Source organism: Hyaloscypha bicolor (assembly GCF_002865645.1).
Source record: "Hyaloscypha bicolor E unplaced genomic scaffold K444scaffold_142, whole genome shotgun sequence".
Taxonomy (NCBI): Eukaryota; Fungi; Ascomycota; class Leotiomycetes; order Helotiales; family Hyaloscyphaceae; genus Hyaloscypha; species Hyaloscypha bicolor.
In genome coordinates this window covers 952846-971802 of record NW_020194644.1, presented here as the reverse complement: position 1 = coordinate 971802, position 18957 = coordinate 952846, and the positions used below count along the sequence as shown (strand labels likewise).

General features: G+C 50.2%; 6 protein-coding genes across 6 annotated transcripts; 2 read left to right on the top strand and 4 right to left on the bottom strand.

Moving 5' to 3' along the window:
- Positions 1-500: 500 nt before the first annotated feature.
- Positions 501-2498, top strand: K444DRAFT_599434 (uncharacterized protein; the record flags this gene model as incomplete). The annotated part of the gene is made up of 3 exons (XM_024878574.1): positions 501-749; positions 796-2218; positions 2279-2498. 3 exons carry the CDS (start codon positions 501-503, stop codon positions 2428-2430), a joined length of 1824 nt encoding a protein of 607 aa, XP_024730495.1. The 3' UTR covers positions 2431-2498.
- Positions 2499-3287: 789 nt separating this feature from the next.
- On the bottom strand, positions 3288-3455 carry K444DRAFT_541453 (uncharacterized protein; the record flags this gene model as incomplete). The annotated part of the gene is made up of 1 exon (XM_024875797.1): positions 3288-3455. One exon carries the CDS (start codon positions 3453-3455, stop codon positions 3288-3290), a length of 168 nt encoding a protein of 55 aa, XP_024730494.1.
- A 94-nt stretch (positions 3456-3549) lies between these two features.
- K444DRAFT_571599 (uncharacterized protein) lies at positions 3550-10436 on the bottom strand. The gene is made up of 2 exons (XM_024877320.1): positions 4640-10436; positions 3550-4589 (listed from the first exon to the last, which is right to left on the bottom strand). The coding sequence occupies exons 1-2, from the start codon at positions 10176-10178 to the stop codon at positions 3883-3885; spliced, it is 6246 nt and encodes a 2081-aa protein (XP_024730493.1). The 5' UTR covers positions 10179-10436; the 3' UTR covers positions 3550-3882.
- Positions 10437-11463: 1027 nt separating this feature from the next.
- On the bottom strand, positions 11464-12392 carry K444DRAFT_541279 (DUF125-domain-containing protein; the record flags this gene model as incomplete). The annotated part of the gene is made up of 4 exons (XM_024875782.1): positions 11464-11711; positions 11762-11852; positions 11899-12166; positions 12214-12392. 4 exons carry the CDS (start codon positions 12390-12392, stop codon positions 11464-11466), a joined length of 786 nt encoding a protein of 261 aa, XP_024730492.1.
- Positions 12393-13972: 1580 nt separating this feature from the next.
- Positions 13973-14506, top strand: K444DRAFT_646739 (putative antigenic cell wall galactomanno protein; the record flags this gene model as incomplete). The annotated part of the gene is made up of 1 exon (XM_024885239.1): positions 13973-14506. The coding sequence occupies one exon, from the start codon at positions 13973-13975 to the stop codon at positions 14504-14506; it is 534 nt and encodes a 177-aa protein (XP_024730491.1).
- Positions 14507-14782: 276 nt separating this feature from the next.
- On the bottom strand, positions 14783-15908 carry K444DRAFT_541272 (uncharacterized protein; the record flags this gene model as incomplete). Its single annotated transcript, XM_024875781.1, has 3 exons — positions 14783-15519; positions 15594-15818; positions 15872-15908. 3 exons carry the CDS (start codon positions 15906-15908, stop codon positions 14783-14785), a joined length of 999 nt encoding a protein of 332 aa, XP_024730490.1.
- Between the last annotated feature and the right edge of the window lie 3049 nt (positions 15909-18957).

Below are 18957 nucleotides of genomic sequence, written 5' to 3'. Positions count from 1 at the left end.
TACCCTGCCCGTTTTAGGCATATTAGCGGACCAGTTCTTGCCAATCAGGCAATTTCCGAATGAAGTTCCGGTTCTCAAACCAAAAATGGTGAGGTGGGAGCCGTATTTTACCAGTTTTTGGCCAAAAAGACAGGGTAGCAGATAATTGGGGGAGATAATGATATCAATTGATGGTGTGTGAGGGGTGATAAGTACAGCTAGTGTAGCTCGCTAAGGAAGGCGCGTCCACGGTAGCCCTTTCCAATTAGTCCATTTTCGAATGGTTCCAGAGTGCCCGAAACGAATCCAGAAAATATGATTCATGGCAACCACGAATTTGTGAGATTGAAGCTTCTGTAAAGATGAGCCTTTCACTTCGCTTCCAACTTTCCTCTTCTTCTTCTTTCAACAACATTCCAGAATCCAGAACACCAACCAGCTCAGTCAAACTCTTCGACACATTCTCCTTTCGATATCAGGAACACATTCCAACATCCTCAGCCATATTTCCACGTCTCATCATGTCGATTCCCCAAACCCTCAAGCCCGGTGACTTCCGCGGGTTTGGAAGAGGAGAAGGCAATCTTGGAGGCTTCGTGAACGACGAATTCGCTTCCCACTGCCCTCCTGATGTTCAACCAAACACCAGAATCATCGCGGTTTGTGGCGCATCTGACACGACAGGCTATGGTAGTCCCGATAAAGATGGGTGGATCTTCTCGGATTTTTTCTTGTATCATCATCTTCTTCAAGACAGCCGTAAGTTCCCGGTCCGTTTCGTGAAAATGAAACTGACTTCTTTTCCTTCCAGCAAAGTTCCGTTCCGCAAACCAAGTCTGGCTGACCTGTGCCAATCCACGAAGCCTCGTTGCAAATTATAAAGAGTTCGTTCACGGACATCGGCACCGTGATCGACGAGTCGTTCTCGATTTAGCAATGCTGGATGATCTCGAGAAGTGTGGCAATATTCGAATCATCAACTCGATGCAACTCCTCGAAAGATTCCTGTCCACGTTGAAGGATGAAATCAAGAATGCAGCAGAACACAATCAGCCAGTTCTTGTTCTCGTTTTCGGGCATGGTGATAGCGACGATCATGGAGTTGCAATTGGTGGTGACTTCCAACGCAATGCCCCTCGACTTGTGATGGGGGAATTCGAAAAGTGTTTGAGGAAAGACGTTAATGTGACTCTCATGATAACATCTTGCTACTCGGGCGGTTGGGTGACGAAACCAAGAGTTCGGCCATTTCAGCCTTCGCTCCCTTTCAACATATCCGGAATGACAGCGGCCAGTGCTGAGCAACTCAGTTGGGCATGGGCTACGAGTCAGTCAATTGGGAAACGGGCAGGAGGGAGCATCTTCGCTACAGCTGTGATGAACGCTTTGATGGCCACTTCACAAAAGACTCCGGGATTTGCCCATATGTGCGAGGCATTTGACTCGGTGGTCAAAGAAACCGACGATGGAGAATCTATCCGGTGTGAACCCACATACATCAGCCTCGCCAAATCCGTTTACGAAGCAATGAGAGATCTCGACCCTGGCTTTACGTTTGAGCAAAGACACGGGATTACATTTGCGGCGAAAGATGACAACTGGGATATTGCATGGCGGAGACGGACCAGCTTCCCGCTGGTTAACTACCAAAGCCGATGGGAGATGTTGAGAAGTGCCCCGAGTGGCCCAGAAATATCTCTATTTGAGGGGGCCAAGCAACTGACTGGTGGAGACCCAAAGCTCAACATTCTGCGAGAAAGAGCTTTTGTCTACATGAACACCTTTCCCGGCGCCGATAATTCGGGAAACAATATAGTTCTTCATGCTCTACTGCGATCCCTTCTCCAAGGAGACGACAATTTCGACGACATGACCCTTGACTACATGGACAGCGCTCTAGATTACCGAGACTTTCTTGTCAATCTCGCTACTGATTTTGCGCAAATGGCAGATCTAAATTTGGGGGATGCAAGAAAGTTCGATGTCGAAGGCTGGCTTCAAAAGAAGGTTGCGGAAAGAAAGCAGACCGACTTGAATGTTTCTGCAACAGCCCGAGAACAACTCGACAAGTACCTCAAAATCCGCAACCTCATTGTGAGCAAGAAACTGTTCGGCATCCCCCTGGCGCAAACTCAAGGTCCGGCTTATGAAAGGCCAAAAGAGTACCTAGCAATTGCCTTTGCAATGACAAATCTTTCCTTCGAGGAGGTTGAAGATCGCGTAAACAAACTGCACCAACGTAAGTCCCCATCAAGAAACTCTTTTTTTGATTGCAACTCGGCTGACGAACAACTTGTAGTGGACAACGCCAAGCAGTATCTTATATCAGCAATGCCCGTTGGAACAAGAATAATGGCAGATAGGCGAGTTTCGAGGGCAAGAGATACTCTGCGGAAGACACTTGGCCGGGTTGGGCAGCGTTTGCGATCTCTATCTCCTTCTAAAAATTGACGATTATGAAGGCCGCGAACTAGATGCACTTGCGGGCGTTCTTTTACATGTATTCATTGCAAAACCACAGTTATCCAGATGATCCCATTCTTGAATGGCTCAGCCGTGTCCCTCATCTAGACTACCTTCCAGATTGCGACGGCGGAGAGGATATAGACGGGATCCTTACCGATTTGTGTGGAGACGAAACGACACTTAAAACCCGGAAGAAGATCTTCACCATTGTGCGCCCAGGTGCAACCCAAACAGAGGATACAATGACCAAACAATGCTTGAGTATTCTCGGCTTCAACAGGTCGTGACTCATTCCGCCGTGTATATATGGAGAGAAACGAGCAGTGGGGGAAGTTATTCTCGATTCCGATCCGCAGAATGCCAGAAGAGTACTCGAAGTAGACGAACTCAGGAAGATCGTTAAGCAGATCTTAAGTCTCGACTGGAAGAATTCTATTTTTTTTTGCGGAGGATTTGAACTATGACACTTTCTGGTCGGACAAAATCGGACGCTTGACCGAAGTCTTCGGAGCATTGCATTGTTTCCAAAGTCCAATACAGTTGCAAACCTAACGCATACACCCTCGTTGATCTTCAAGTTAGAAGTACAATCAATTCCATCACTTCCTCCACTGCATTTCGTTCTACTCTATATTCTTTGGTATCTCCTTCACCTTAGCTGCTATACATGGAACCTCACTGCTCAACAACCTCTCCTCTCCCAACAGCAACCCAAGCACTCAGCGGATCCGCCCAAATCTCCAGATGCCCAACTCGTCCCCGTCTCCACACTCCTAAAGGTTCCCTCTCCAATGACTGCAACGATGCCTCTTCCCTCTTGCCCTTCGACCAGCGCATCAGCATCACCTACAAACCCTCCTCCACCCACTGACCGAAGGGAATGCATCCTTGGCTGAACTTAGCTCTGGCGTCTGTGATAGAGACGAGCAATATTGCACGCATTCTTTCATCCCCGAGAAGGGCTTGCCCAGGAATGGGAGACGTGAGCATGGCCACGAGGGCTGGGCCATGTTCTGCGATGCGTGGGAGAAGGGTATATGAGAAAAGGATAAACCGGACGATTGGTTGGAGACACGTGATTCAACGCAAAACTACAGAAGACAAGCCAGGTAATGTGGTGAAGAATCTCATCTCATTATAGACACCAAGACTCATCTATTATATCGCTCTTCCTTTTCCCTTTTCTCTTCCTTCCCCTGAGCGCTGAAAATTTTTTCTTTCATCTACAACCACCAAATCCCAGGCCAACCAACCAACAAAAGAACAAGAAAAGAAGTCGACATCGGGTATTCGATCCATCCGTATCCCAAACATAAACATAACAAAGTAATATCCCCCAGCTCCACGCTGAAAATCTGCATCTGTATCCTATCCCGCAATTCGTTGGTATGTACCCAAATCACCCCTTGACGTCCATGCACCCAAGATCAAGGGAGTCTACTCCTCCTCAGCAACACTCCCAACCAGCACACTCGCCTTACTAGTCTTCTTCCCTAACGTCAACCTGCTTAGCCTTTTCCGTACACTCCCCACCCTTGACCCAACTGAGCCCTCTCGACTCAGCCCCCCTGCCTCCCCTCTCCCCCCCTTCCCACTCTTCCCACTCTTCCCTCCACTAGTCTTCGGTCTCTGCTCGGACGAGCTTCGTCTAGCAGTCCCAAAATCACTCTCAGTAACCCACTCACTCTGCTCACTCAACTCCCTTCCCCTTCCACGCCCGATGGAACCAACGCCTCCGCCACTGAAGAACGATTTTCGATTTTCCTTCGAGCGAGAACGTTCGCTGCCATCCTCACTGTTGCCTCTCCCACGGCCGGATTTGCGGTTCCCATTCCCGTTCCCGTTCACGAGAACGGCTTCATTCGCTTCCCGTTCTTCTTTCGACGCTACTGGCTTTCGCTGCAGGAAGGAGAGTCTAGAGCGAGCGGTGCGGTGGCCAGGCGTATCGAGAATGTCTGTTGCTTGTGTGGCGAGGGTACCGTTTGTGTTGGAGTTCGGGAGGCCGCGGAGCATTTGCGAGTTTCGGAGGGAGCGGTCGCTGAGCACGGGGGAGGAGATGGCCCAACTTGGGACTGGTGTCGGATCGCGAACGGCTTGGGGGAATGTGAAGGATGCTAGTTCGGGGGCAAAAGTTGATTCGAAATCTACTTCTATCAGCTTTGATTCTCAAAGTTGGGTGGGATGGGGAATGTACTTTGACTCAACTCTTCGACCGTAAGACTTGAGCCCGCCAGCGAAGCTTTTGGCAGCTTGCCAAGCAAAGTAAGACATCTCTTGATCATGACAGCATGATCAATCAACGCAACCTTCAGCGCATTCTCAAGCGGACTCAGTTCCACTTCCTCAACCTCGCCATTCTCAATCAGGGTCGGTAGTAGCTCCCTATACCGCGCAACAGTCGTCTCTGAGTTCGCCGCCACGGAAATATTCAGCGCATCGATGAGTAAGGGTGCCATGTCCGCCTCCCCATCGCTGACTTTCTTCTCGACGACCACCATCTCTGTCGTCTTACGGATGATTCTTTCGAGCGCTGTTTGCACGGGAGAGAGGTGAATCCTGTCGGTGGAGATGATTTCTGACCGCCGCAGGATGGTTGGGAATGGCTCGAGGGTCTTGTAGATGATCTTCTCGGCGCTGTGTTCGGTTACTGGACCAGAAGTGTTGCGCTTGCTGGTCACTGAGAAGTCTTGTGGGTTGGTTGAGAGAAGATAATCACGCACAACTTGGGGAACTCTCGCTCGCTGGAAGACATGGTGCTCGAGATCGCGGTGCGGTGATAGTGCTGAGATCTGCAGGAATTGCCCTTCGACGTCCTCAACCTCACCACTTGTGACGATCTGCGCAGACGGATGCTGTTCTTGCATGCGATCCGTGAATTGTGTGGTCCTCTCGGTTGGTGAACCTTCGCATACAAACTCTTTATCGCGCAAAGATGGCGGGAAGCCCATCCCCTTGTACACGACGCGGAAGTATTTAGGCACCAGCTTATTGCTCTTGGAAATCGTTTCGTAGATGGTTGCAATAGCTCGTTGCGTCCTCGCCAATTTGGGGAGATCGTACACATTATTCTGGTACTGCTCTTGCAATTCCTGATAAGCGCTGAGTGCACTACTCCACGCTTCCCCATCTTCGAAATGCTTGATGATGTCGAAGTAGATCTTCTCTTTTCGTTCGAAATGTGACTGAGCAGGGAATTCCGGGTCGATGAGAGGCGGGAGGATTTTTGTCGGGTCCCAGTCGTAGAGGTCGGCATGCAAGCGGAGTGCAAGACCTGCTTCTGTGGGGTTTCGAGCATCGTCTTGGAGTTGTGCTAGTTGGTGGACGTAACGGATAAATATCTCTTCTTTCTGCATATCCCGGAGGAACTCCATGAGTCGTAGACGATGAATCATGTGTGAAGCTTCGCCGGTGACATCGGTACTGTGTACCGCCACCAAGAGATCGAGGAATTCATGGATGGTTGCTATCAGTTCCTTCAACCCAGCATAGAGCGGATCATCCTCAACCTGACCGAGAGTATCGAAGAGACCGAGAAGTTCATTGATAAATAACTTCTGAAGAATGCTTTCAGTCAACGGTTTTGACTTGAATAATCGATCCAAACAATCAATCATCTCAGTCTGGATAACAGACAAGTCCTCGCTGAGAGTCCACTCGCTGACAATCATCGTTTGCAGAACCTCGACAGCGACCCCTCGCAGACCCTCGTGCACACTGAGACAGAGTTCAACGATGGGACCAACAAGCACAGGTACATATTGTACTTGGTAACCACCCATCTTCGTCAAGCCGTATCTTTGCTTCTCATCAAAACTTGTCTCCCATCCAATAGCTTCCCAAGTATGCCGCAGAAGCTCAGCACCATGTTCTCTGACATCACCAGCAATCTTCCATACTGCTCTTCGTTTCTGCTCGGGGAATGTCTCGAGAGCAAGGGCGTCGCTACCCACCAGCTTCAGCAGAACCGTGAAGAAGACCTTCCACAGCTCAGTGTTGTAGCTCTCGGCTTCGTCAGGATGTGGTAGGAACGACTCCAACAGGATCCCAGCAAGGTATTCAAGAATCCTCATCGTCGATTTGTGGTGGTAGATATGCACACTCAGCCAATTTGCAGGGAAGGCTTCACATTCCAGGATGCTGAGATGAACATGTAGCGTGTCTTCGAGAAGGGTAGCCATTTCATCCTCAGCAAGCTCAAGCTGCATGCCAGCAGGTCGGTTGGAAATTGCTGAGAGGATAGCAGACAGCTCGATGAGAACCTCATCAAATTGAGAGTCTCCCGAAATCGGCTTGCTCGGGAAGGGGTATGTGGTTGGGAAGAGCAATGATAATCGCGTCTTCGGCGGTTTCGGGGGTGCTTGGAGAGCGAGGTAAGAGTCGATAATCTTTGGAATGTAGTCCGGAATCTCGGGACCAAGGCCAGCGACTTGCGTCGACAGAATCGAGCAGCAGAGCCGGACCTGTTCTCTCCACTGCTCAGTGACTTCTGCCGTCTTGCCCCAATGGGGTGCAATCCATCGAACTGTATTCGCGCTGAGGGCAGCCTTTTGCTCAGGGTGCGAGAAGAGGTCCAGCTTCGAGTAGTTGATGACCAGGACAAGTTTATACAGGATCAACTTCCCCCTGACCTCAGAACACGAGTCCATGAAATCGATGGCGATATGTAGAATCTCTTCTGTGCTGAGCAGACCCGTGAGTTCAGGTAACCAAGTATGAAAGTGTTGAACAGCCAACGTCTGACTCCCAACAAGAATTGGAGCATTGTTTCGCATTAATCCATCCAGCGCTTTGAAGATACCTCGCAGATGCCGTGTGAAACCTGGAGATGTGCTCATGATGCCGATCCCAGCTTCCTTGGCTTTCTGCTGGCCCCGTGCATGGGTGATGAACTTGAGAATATGTCTCACAACTTTAAATGTCGCTCTCAACTTCCTCGAGGTATCCGGATCCGAAGGCTTCGCAAGCAATCGGGTGAAAGATCTCACCAAACATGGCGTCGCGAAAGGGTAGTTGAATTTGTTCTCCGCATACTGGTCAACCAGGGGTCCGAGGTTGAATCTACGATCATGAACAATGCCCAGAACGGTGACCAACGCACTAAAAATGAGATCCTCGTAATCGTCATTGCCAGTATTCTCAACTAAGATGCCGAAGATGGCGTCAAAGACATCATTGAGCAGCTTCACGACTTCAATTTCCGGGACAAAGACTAGCCGCTTCAGCAGTTCCTGGACATCTCCTGGTGGCTGCTCTTTCCATTTCAACAATCCGAGGAGCACCTTGTCCTGCGAGAATCGAGTACTGCAAAGATAGGTCTGCACTCTGAGTGTGGCAATTGGCCCCGTTACAGCTTCGTCCTTGCTGACATCATCCTTGCCCCTCGCATTCCAATTCAGATTGAGATATCCGGTTCTGCCTTCTCCTTTACCCCTTGTAGAGCTGGTGGTATCATCATATCTGTAAAGCAGCAAGCTGTGGTGGCCATCGCGCATGAAAGCCCCTTGGTCCCAGAGAGGCATGTAACAAATCGCAAACGGTGAATTCGGGGCATCGGAGAGCATCATGACAATGTGGGAGCCTGGAACATCCCCTGGAGATATAGCAAGGCGAAGATTCTGGTTCCAGCCATCGCCACGTTCAGCTGCCGTGGATTCCCATGTCGATTGAGATTCAGAATTTGATGAGGGGAAGATTGCGCCTTCCATTCGTTCCCCGTTTGCACGTCGGACTTCCAACGTGATCTGAAGGTTTGATCCGGTGATACCAGAAGAAAGCGGCGTTGCGCTGCCAGCGGACCGGGAGAGGAGAGCGTGACGAGGTAAGAATGCCTCATCAATTGTAACATAGATATCTGATCTTGGCTTGGTAGGAGCACCCGAGAAGCCCATCTTACTCGTCCTGGCAACCCCAGAGAGGAGGGTTGGGGTGGCTTTGATGAGCGCATCTGCATCCGGATTCTCGAAGGGCTTCAGATGTATCTGTAACCGCTCTGCTCTTCGTGTTTTCTCGAAGTGACCCGACTTGCTCTCCATCAAATCCTTGATAACGTCTTCCCAGCCATCTTCCTGCTTCTCGTGCCCAAAACCAATAGACGGAGACCAGATGGTCATGACAGACTCCACTTCATCTGCTTGCTTCATGATCGAATTGACCTTCAGAGCTCCAATTCCCATTGTTCTGTTAACGATTCGGCTGACAGTCCCTCTCTGCTCACTTGCAGCAGGCCCTCGAGAATCGGCAGTACTTGGGGGATCTTGACCATCATCTGTACCTTCATGCTCAGAGAGAGAGTTCAGCTTGGACGATATTGGTGCATTTCTCGAGAATGCTGATCTTTGTGATTTCTGGCCCCACATCAGGCTTCGTCGTCCAGACTTGCTTCCACCACCTGAAGACTGAGACTTCTCGCTTTTTGTAGTCGAGCCATCTCTTGATACCAGGCCACTCCTTGAACCTGGTTTGCCTGCAATGACCTGCGCGGTCGATCGAATTTTGACTACCAGAAAGAGCTCGGTATCCGTAGAGGGCAAGTCTCCAATATCGGCCGAAGCAAGATTCGTGAAAAGTGTCCGCATCTGCCCAGCCTTTGCCAAACCTGTCAGGGCGCCACTTGGTGGAACCTCCACAATATAACTCTCGCTCAATGCCACGGCAGCTTGTCCCGGAGTTTTTGAAGCAAGAAAGAACACCAAGGTAGTCGATTCGGTATTCGCGCCCACAAAAGCCTTAACATCAATCAACAAATGGTATAACGTGGGGTTCTCATTGGCAGGAGGTTGCGGCCGTTCGTCCAGTAGGCTCATCATAGACTGCAGCTTCGTGATTTCGACCGCCGAGTCTTCGCCCGTCAGCACTCTCCCCCGTTGCGCCGGATCCCGTACAACGACCTCCCCATTAAACACCTTGTTCCCCCTGACCAAATCCCAGACCGTCTTCTCCCTCAAACTGCCCAACTCATGTGTTGTTAGCACATTGTGGAGAAACTGCCTCCTCGACAAATCTAGACCATGCACCAGTGTAGACATCTTATCCAGCAGCGGATACTGCCTGCTTAACAACAACTCATGTAGATTCGTAGAATGCCATTCCCTCAAACAGCTCGCGATTTCGTCCACCAGCGGCTCGGAAGCAGAGGTCGGCGTCTCGTCGCCAATCTTGAGCATCGGCACTGGAGCTGGCGGTTTAGGTTGGTCCGGCTCGCGTGGGGCATTGACAGACAGCGCAAGCGTAGCATGATTCCCATTCATGAGCTGCTGCTGCTGCTGCGGATTCTTCTTCTTGATCTTCCCCCCAGGCCTGCTTCCCTTCCCCCCCGAAGGTCTGCCCGAGACCCGTTTGCGCAACTGCGAGCTCAGCGGGCTGGCCAGCGGACTCCCATCTGCATTGACGCCGCTCCCCCTATACCCCCCTGACTGCGCTTCCCCATTCACTTGCCCATCCTCCTCGTCTCCCTCCTCATCCTCACCCAGCACCTCGCGGACCTCCACACATGATCTTGGAAATATGCCAGAGAAAACACGCGCCTCCAGAGTCTGCCCCTTCACGCTCGTCAACCCTGCCAGCAAACTCGGCGGCGCGACCAGGTATCCACGGAACCAGTCCCCATTGCGTCCGCCTTGCTCGATGATGTAGAGTTCGTCGCCGAGCTCGAGTGGGAGGTCTGCGGGCTCGTGGGCCGCGAAGGGAAACGTTGCGACGGCGAAAGCGATGCGTGGGAGGGGCTGCCAGGGCATTGCTCCCTTTTCTATGCTCTAGTCGAAGAATCGAGGGAGAGTCGAGGAATGTTCCGAGAGCGCGCTGCGGGCTCAGGAACGGGGTCGTGATTGGTCGATTATCGGGATCGCGGGGGGCGGATTCATGAGGAATGTTTGTTTCGTTTGCGGGCTGCTAATCGATATCTGCTGATGAAGAACTAGGTTGTGGAGGACACTGGGGTCTGGATGGGATTGTCGACTGAGGTTGAGGTTAGGATGGATGTGGAGAGAAAGAAGTCAGAGCGCACAGATTATTTTTGTGATGTGAGACCACAGGCTGCTGGGAGTGGAGTGGAGGTGGTGATTATTGCTGCTTGTCTGCCGATCCCCTCGCTTGCTCGCCTTTTTCACGCCCCTGAAAAACTGCAGTCTTGCTCCCTGTCTCTCGTGTTCGCGAGTCAATTGTCCAATGTCCAATAAATAATGCCAAAGGACGGCGACGTTTGCAGAGCAAACGTTGCACACTTGCTTTTTCGATGTTTGGGAGGCAAACAAATGCTTTTTCCTCTCTGTTTCGAGAGCCGTATTAGAGTTGAGGGGTGTGCTCGTTTCCTGCTACGGTATCGCTTATGTGGGCGCGAGCGGCAAGCTAGGGGATAGATCAGGGGTTCTAAAGTCAGTACAGTATGGGCTGTATGGCAGAGGCACAGCATCAGGTACTGGAGCACGTGGAGAGCGGTGGACTGCATAGGAGACAATCGCTGCCCGCTGCTCGATAGGGCTTGACAACAATTCTTCCCGGAGTATACAGACCACCAGGACCCCCTATCCCTATTTAATAATCTGTACGTAAATGGCCTAGTTGGGAACAGGAGACACGTGGAAAGCCCGCTCACGGACCCTCTGCAATTGGCCAATGGCAGAGCTCTCGCTTCGCGGTGCAGACCGTTGAAGGCGTTACAGATCAATATATCGAGGAGAGCTAAGGTTAATCCTCCCGAGATGATGGGCAGTATGGGGCACGGGGCTGAAGATATTGATCCGGAGGAGTTACAAGGCACGGGAGATGTTGGTTTTCATTTCTGTTTTGTTTATTTTCTCTTTGGTTCTCATACAGACAATCGAAACGCCCTCCAAATGCAAATTCCTGTCTTGAGATGAGTGTTGTACCGCCGAATACGCCACCAGGAAAGGAAAGTCATCAAATCGTAACATCGCTCTCGAGGGGGTATTGTGAGCAGTCGAAGCCATTGCAATCCACGCTCTCTAGTCAAACCCCCGAGACACGGAAGCTGATGGTGTCAAGCCATGACACCTCCATCGCTCACTGAGTCGAAACCGGATGCTCGCTATCCAGGCCACGAACGATTCCGTAACTGGTTCCAGCCGCCGCAGCTCCAACGATGAGCGTCTGGAAAGCTCCGTAGAACGCAGACCGCTTTGTGCCAACCGTCACCCAGTTCTTGATGTATCCGAAGACGAGGAGGACGACGGCCGTGATGCCAATGGAGACGAAGAGGGCGTGGGTGACGTCGGACATGGCGAAGTAAGGAATCATCGGGATAAGTCCACCTGAGATTGTCAGTCCTGGAAGTCGGAGGGAGGGACGAAGAAGAGCATACCAATCAAGTAGGATAGACCCATAGTGAGAGCAGAGACGTATTTACGATACCATTTGGGCTTCTCAAGCTTGAGCTCGAAATCCATCATGAACTAAATGCGTTAGTTTCGCCTGGATACCAACCGAAGGAGCGCGTACCTGAATCCATTGAGCCTCATCTGAAACCAATGCTTTGATAACAGGGGTGAGGGTGTCATGTGGGATGTTGTATTTTTCCAAGATCTCGTAGCACTCCCGTTCCTCCGTCTTGGGGAATGCCTCAACCTCTCTTCGTTCTCTCTCGTACTCAGCATCATAGTGATCACTGTCCGAGACAGCTGCCAGGTACGCGCCGAGACCCATTGAGATTGCCCCGCTAAAGAGTTCAGCCAGTCCACCGATGACAACCAAATTGGAAGAGCCCAGTCTGTACCTTGTTAGCATTGGTAGAAAAAAGAGAACAGGAGGACATACGAAGAGAGGCCGGCAGTCAAGGCGAACGGAACGGTCAAGCCATCAGCAACGCCAAGTATAATGTCGCGAAGGACTTCTCCATGGGTCGAGTGCCTCTCCGCATGATCTTCTTCGACCTGTTTAGCCAACTCCGATCGAGGCTCTGCAGTTGGGTCGAGGGTGGTATTCGAGGAGCTCATCGTGAAAGGAGGTTGGGGATTGACCGCAGTCTTCTCGCTGTGGAAGGAAGAAGAAGTCATCTCAACTTCTTATATCGAACTATTTTGAAAGGCTCCAAGGCGAGCTAGTGCACTGAGCGCAGAGCGCTACAGAAAAGACAAATGTCGCCAGGTACAGGCCCGTTCAATGTTTGCTCGTGGCAGCAGTAACGGTGACTCTTACGCGACTGTTGTTCAATGGCGAGAGCAGCATTCTTAAAGAACTGGTTGCATGCGGCACAAAGATGAAAGACATCTTTTCACTAAAAGGCCAGACTGCTCGCAATGACATCTTATGGCTGCGGCACCTGCCTCATGGGCCAATGCACGGGGAAGCGAGTCATTCTGTGTGTCGCTGGCAGACAACATGAAGACCACGCAACACTGTGAGGCGACGGCAAACTGGAAAGCTGAGCTGCACACTGGCCAATCGCAAGACAGGGAATTGTAAGCAGCCTCTGAGTGGCTGGTGTGGCAAGCCGAACTCTGCAGCAGGAGGCAGAGGGATCAGTCGCTTCACAGTACTGTAGGAAGGAGTGCTGACATAACCAACAATAAAATAACTTCCCTTGCTTCCTTCCAAACGAAAGAGAGTGACGAGGAATAGAGTTTAGGTTTAGATAAATTAGATTGATGCTAATTGCAAGCTCATGCATTGCATGTCTTAGCTGCTGACTAAGCTCACGTGACTGGAACACTGAGCCGAAAACAGTTTGACTCGGAAGCGCCCTGTCTTTCATCCTTTGAAATCTTTTTGACATCTGCCAACTGCCAACTGCCAACTGCGATGGTAAATGATCCGAACCGTATCTTGTATTCGATTTCATGAAGCTTTGCTTTCTCTCATGTTCCGGTCCATTTTGTCCGATAAGGAAGGGAAGGGGATCGCGTTTTTCATCGTTTTCGCGTCTCACATGCCCTCAAGCAAGCCAGGCCTTCCATTTACACCTCCATGTCTTCTTTGCTGAAAATTCGAGTGCAAGCGCCTCAATCCTGTCTCTACCTTCCACGAGTTACCTCATCGAATCTCCCAAAACTCTGCCCCATCTATTCCTCCACGCGTCACATGTCGCCACCGCACAGCCCAAGCCGCGGCAGGCAAGGTTCTCCACACGATCTTCGCCATCTTCATCCCTGTCACTGTCCAATCGTCCGTCCCCAGTACCTGCAGAATCCCTGGTGCTTATTGTTCCCCCTATCCCATACCCCGTAAAGTCCTCTCATCGCTTTCCCCTTTCATCTTCTCTCCGGCACATTTCCCTCCAATGAGGATGTTCCTTCATCCCAGTTCCAAGAAATAAGATTGTACAACCTTGCACGTTTTGCGGAGGAGAGTACGGAATCGTTCAGATCATCAGCATCACAAGCCAGTACTTTGCGGGGTATCCAACGGACAAGGTCCTTTCACCGAGCTGATGGATGATCTTCACCGCTTGCAAGAGCAGTATATCTTCTTGTGTTCCCTTCCCTCCTTGAGGCTCGTCCCACCTCACCCATCTCCACAAAAACAAAAAAAAGACCTCATTCCAAGCATTTTCCACCCCAAAAAGACAAACATCAAAATGCACATCTCTCTCCTCCCCATCTCTCTGCTCGTTGCAAGAGCTTTGGCAGACGGCGCGGCAATAGTAGCAGCCATGACAACCATCGGCAACGCAACCGTCAAGCTGAACAGCACCGTCTCCTCCTTCCCCGACAACCCGCTCCTCGACCTCCTCGACGTCGGGGGCCTGCTCACCGACTCCATCTCTCTGCTGAACGACATCAACGCCGCAACGCACATCGCGCAAGCCTCCGCCAACCTCACTCTTCTGGAAGCCATCTCCCTAGCACAATCGACCATCTCGCTCGCCTCAATGGTCGAATCCACCTTGACGAATATTGTCAATTCCAAGCCCAAGTTCGACAAACTGGTCGTTGTGTCACCGGTTATTCTCCTCAATTTGAAGTCGGAGAAGAGCGCGACGGATAGCTTTGGGGCTGCGGTTGTGGCGAAGGTCCCCGCTGCGTTACAGGCCACGGCGCAGAATTTGCTGGCGCCGATCGATGATGCGTTTAATAGTGCTATTGCTACCTATGGGGAGTTTGCTTTGTGATAATAAGGGGGAGGGGGCGCCAAAGTAGGGAGGAGAGGGGGAAACGGTGTAAATAAGGGTGGCTAATTTGGGTGGTTAGTAGGTGTATTAGCATTATCATTCTACTTACAATAAATGCAATCTGTGAAACGTGGAAGACAAGCAATGTTCTACCCACCTATATAATAATGCCCGCGCCGTCTGTGCACTTTGCGTCCTGTAAAGAAGCCCTCCACTCCATGTCCGGAGCGTATCCCGTGTCTCAGCTTCCACAACCCTTACCATCTCTCTTACCCCTTACTTCGCCTTCCCACTCAAATACCCCACCAGCGCCGCCGGACCCGGGATGATCTGGTACTTCTTTTTTCTGTATTCCTTTGGGAACTCCGTGCGCAACGCCTTCTCCTTCTTAAGAGCCCAAATATGCATCTGCACAAAAGCAACCACCATAAACAACAATGTCGCACTACTCCTCGTCACCAACAAAACACCTGTCCACGCAATCATCTCAAACAAATAATTCGGGCACGTAACCAGTCCAAAGCCATACCCTTTCGGGACCCCTCTCTCGGTCCCTCCTGGACTCCGTAATTTCGATAATGTAACATGGGTATGGAAATTGCTGACTTCGCCGAAGATGTAGAGTACCAGTCCGATAATGTCGAGTTTCTGGGTGAGTGGTGTTTCGAGAGCGGTGTAGGAACCAGGAGCGTAGATCCAATATGCAAGCCATGCACCGGATAGGAACCAGTAGTGTGCGGAGTTTTTGAAGATGTTGAAGAGTGGCATGGTGGCTAGTGAGAAGCGGTGGATGAACAGGGTCTCGTACTCTCTCTTCACGAAATGCAGGACGATTATGGCGCATGCGAGGAGTTGGGATGTAGAGAGTGGAGGCAGTGAGCTGGACGTGTAGGGCAGGTAAGGGAGAGACAGCTTGTAGAGGTAGGGTCGGAGGAGGAAGGGAAAGAGGAGGTGGATTATGATAGGGCCCGAGTATTCGATCATGAAAACTGTTGTCCAGGATAATTGGGGGCCTGTATTCCGTCGTCGTATTAGCATACTTCCTCAGATGTTGGGATCGGAATCCGGGGATGTGATGGAGGTATACCAAGATCTTTAACCAAAATCTCCTTCCCAGACAACACAGACTCTTGCTGAGAGATCAACGCCCTTCGATCCTTCAGCAACTTCTTCTTCTCTGGCTCATACAGCCCGAATCGATTCGGATCCCATCCGCCAGCCCGCTTTGCCAAAGTATCCTTCACATCTTGCACGGTGGTCTTGTCCGTGATCTCGATGCTGGTCGGGAGTTTCTTGATTGGCTTTTTCGGGACTGTCTTCAATCAGCATTGACCAGTCAATTGAAGGGGATTTGGGGCCGCATACTGCGGCTAGAGACTTTGAGGGTTACTGGAGGTGCCATCGTGATTCTCACTGAATCTGCGAAGCTCTAGAGATGGTGGGGATGTTGGCAACTTGTTGAGCTGAGCTCAGAAGTTTTGTTGATTTGGCGAGGTGTCGCGTCGCACGTGAGTGGAAGGATCTGCCGAGGTCCATTTGTCGAGCCCCTGTATTTTCGCAACCTCTCGTTCTCCTCCGTATTCAAGTCTTCTCCATCGGTGCTTCGGCGAAAATGTATTCACGAGTGCCTGGAAGCCCATATTCAGCGCTCTGAATTTCTCATTGAAGATTTTTGAGTGTCTACTGCACTACGCCTCTCAAACCCTGGGCAATGTCATGCATCTTATTACAGTAGTATCTTTACTCGCCCCACTTGTGAGAACGCGCCAAGCTGATCCGCAGTAAAGGGGGCGGACGCATCGGAGCGAACTCCTGTACGTGCAGCTATATGTCGGAGACGGGTGTTGCTATAGTGAAAGCACGTGCACACCCTGTCTACTAAACTTTTAGGTGTAAAAGCCTCTATGGCAACAGCACAGCGACATATGATCACCTTACAGGAGTTCGCTCCGATGCGTCCGCCCCCTTTACCAGTCAGAGGTTCAGATCCACGTAGCGTCTCACTTCCAGAAAGATTGTTGTCCGAGTGCAGTAGCGGTATTTCAGAAAAGGGCTTTAACGTTTTGTTCTCGCCGTGCTTGCATTTCCCTCCCTCCTTCGAAGCTAGGAGCCGTCTTGTGCAGGCTTCGGCAAATGGTTCAGTTCTTCTGTGAAGCTTTTCTTCGGTCTCATCACCATAGGCCTAAAATTGGGACGAGGGTCACTGGTCAGCAAGGAATCGGATCCTCGCTTCCAGAAGTTTTTGAATCTTCTCCAGTGTGGGCAAAAACTACTCAAGCTACTCAAGCTACTCTAGAGTAGTCTTGAGTAGAGTAGAGTAGAGTACTACTCTAGAGTAACTCAAGAGTAGTCACGTGAATGTAGTAAATCGGTATTTATTTAATTATTAATAAATAAATAAGGTACCCATTAAGTAGCAGTATATAATTTAAACTAGAGCTTATATAAGGCTATTTAAATACTATTTTTTTTTTTATAAAAAACAGATTTCCCTTCTCGGAATCTTTCTTTTCCTTCTTTTTTCCTTCCCCCCTTACTTCTTCTAATTCGTCTTTAAATAACCCCTAACTTTTTAAGCAAGATATTATCTTAATAGTACTCTTATTAAGTCCATTATGTAATTTAGATATAATAAGAGCACCTTGAGAGAAGAGTTTGCCCTTAATAGCCGAGGAAGCCTAAGAATATATTATGGTTCTACCTTGCTTACCAAGCCTTGCCACTACTTGATTGGGCAGTGTAGTGGCGCTAGACTCGGGCCACCCCGGATCCTTACCCAATTAGGCTAGCGCGTCACGTGCGCGTCACGTGTACCATCACGTGCGTACTACTCAACTACTCTAAAATATTCTAGAGTAGTTGAGTAGAGTATTGAGTAGAGTATGAGTAGTGAGAAATTTATTTGAGTAGAATATGAGTAGGTCCCACTACTCTACTCTACTCTACTCATTTCCCACACTGATCTTCTCACTCCATAGCACCGTCAATATGCATGAATCTTGAGACATGGGGATCTCTTATAAATCGACGACTTTAATCAATCTGGGGATTTCGTTGCGTCTCCTATCTTGTTGGTTTTTTTTTTTTTCACTGACTATCAAGGTCCGCGTCATCATGCTTGGCGTTCCCAACTCACCTTCGAGTCAGCCGCATGTTTCTTCGTATCGAGCTGTGCCTCTTGGCATGAAACCTTTTAAATGCGTGGCAGCTTCGATTGATCTTTCTCCATCGCAAGATCTCGTGGGGATTCCGTGCTTTGTTTAGTCAAATATGCCCTACCCGCGAGTGTTGGAGAATGGGGTAGTTCTTGGGATAGTCTTCCCCCTTGCCATGTCACCGTCAGCTACAGGAACGCTTCTGTAGCTTCAACCTAGTGAACTGTGCCGCTAAACACGAGATTCGAAATAGACTGTATTTATATAGATTTTTGAGGCGGACAGTCTTCAGATCTAGGAAGCTGTGCCACTTCTTGAGTCTATAAAACTTGCCTTTCTCTCCTGTCCTTTTGCTAGACTTTATCACCTGCCTTCTAAACCTCATGCACTAGCCCCGAAATTTGAACACACTTCCTCAAATCATTTTGTACCTCCGAAAATGAAGCACTCAATTTTCAGCTTCATCGCTGTCTCAGCGGTTAGCATGGCAGCAGCACTAGTGATCGCCCCATATATTATCCTATTCGTAGATAAATACTCACGCTATCAGGACAAATTCGCTTCCAATTACTCTTCCTGGAAGCCAAACCCTTCTGCCGTCAATTCTTACCACTCTTACAATTCCCAGAAGCCATACTCTTCTGCCATCAACTCTTAATCTGCCCGGGAGTCAGACCCTCCTGCCGTCCACTCTCCTCACTCTCACGTTAACTGGAAGCCAAACCCTCTTTCCCTCTACTCTCACCACCCCCACCCTTCCTTTCTTCACCAACACTCCGCAAGACCTCACAGCTCTCGCAGCATCTCACCAATCCAGTCCCACAACGATGTAAAATTCCATCCCATCCCATGTTCGCAGACGGATACTAACCTCATCAGCATGCTTCCATCGTTCTACTCCCCAACCCACAATCAGCTCATTCTTCCAATTTTCTCCCAGACGGCCTTTGCTAGGACAACCTACGTCATAACAGCTTCGCTCGAGACAGCCCCTGCTGAGATGGCATATGCTTTGACGGGCTATGCTCAGACGGCACCAGCGGATGAACCAAGCACAACATTTGCTCTGACGACGTACCTTGTGACAGCCTCTGCCGTGACGGCCGCAAACCAAATCGCTGTCACCACGTATGCGACGATTGTCTACCCTCTACGCGAGCACAACATACACCGAAGCATAGCTCAGGATGCCGCGATGCCTTGAAATATCTACCTATCTATCTATACGCCGAAGAGATAGTTTCTACTGTACTTTACTTTGTGCTAGGCTTACGTGGAACAATCACGCATACCCCA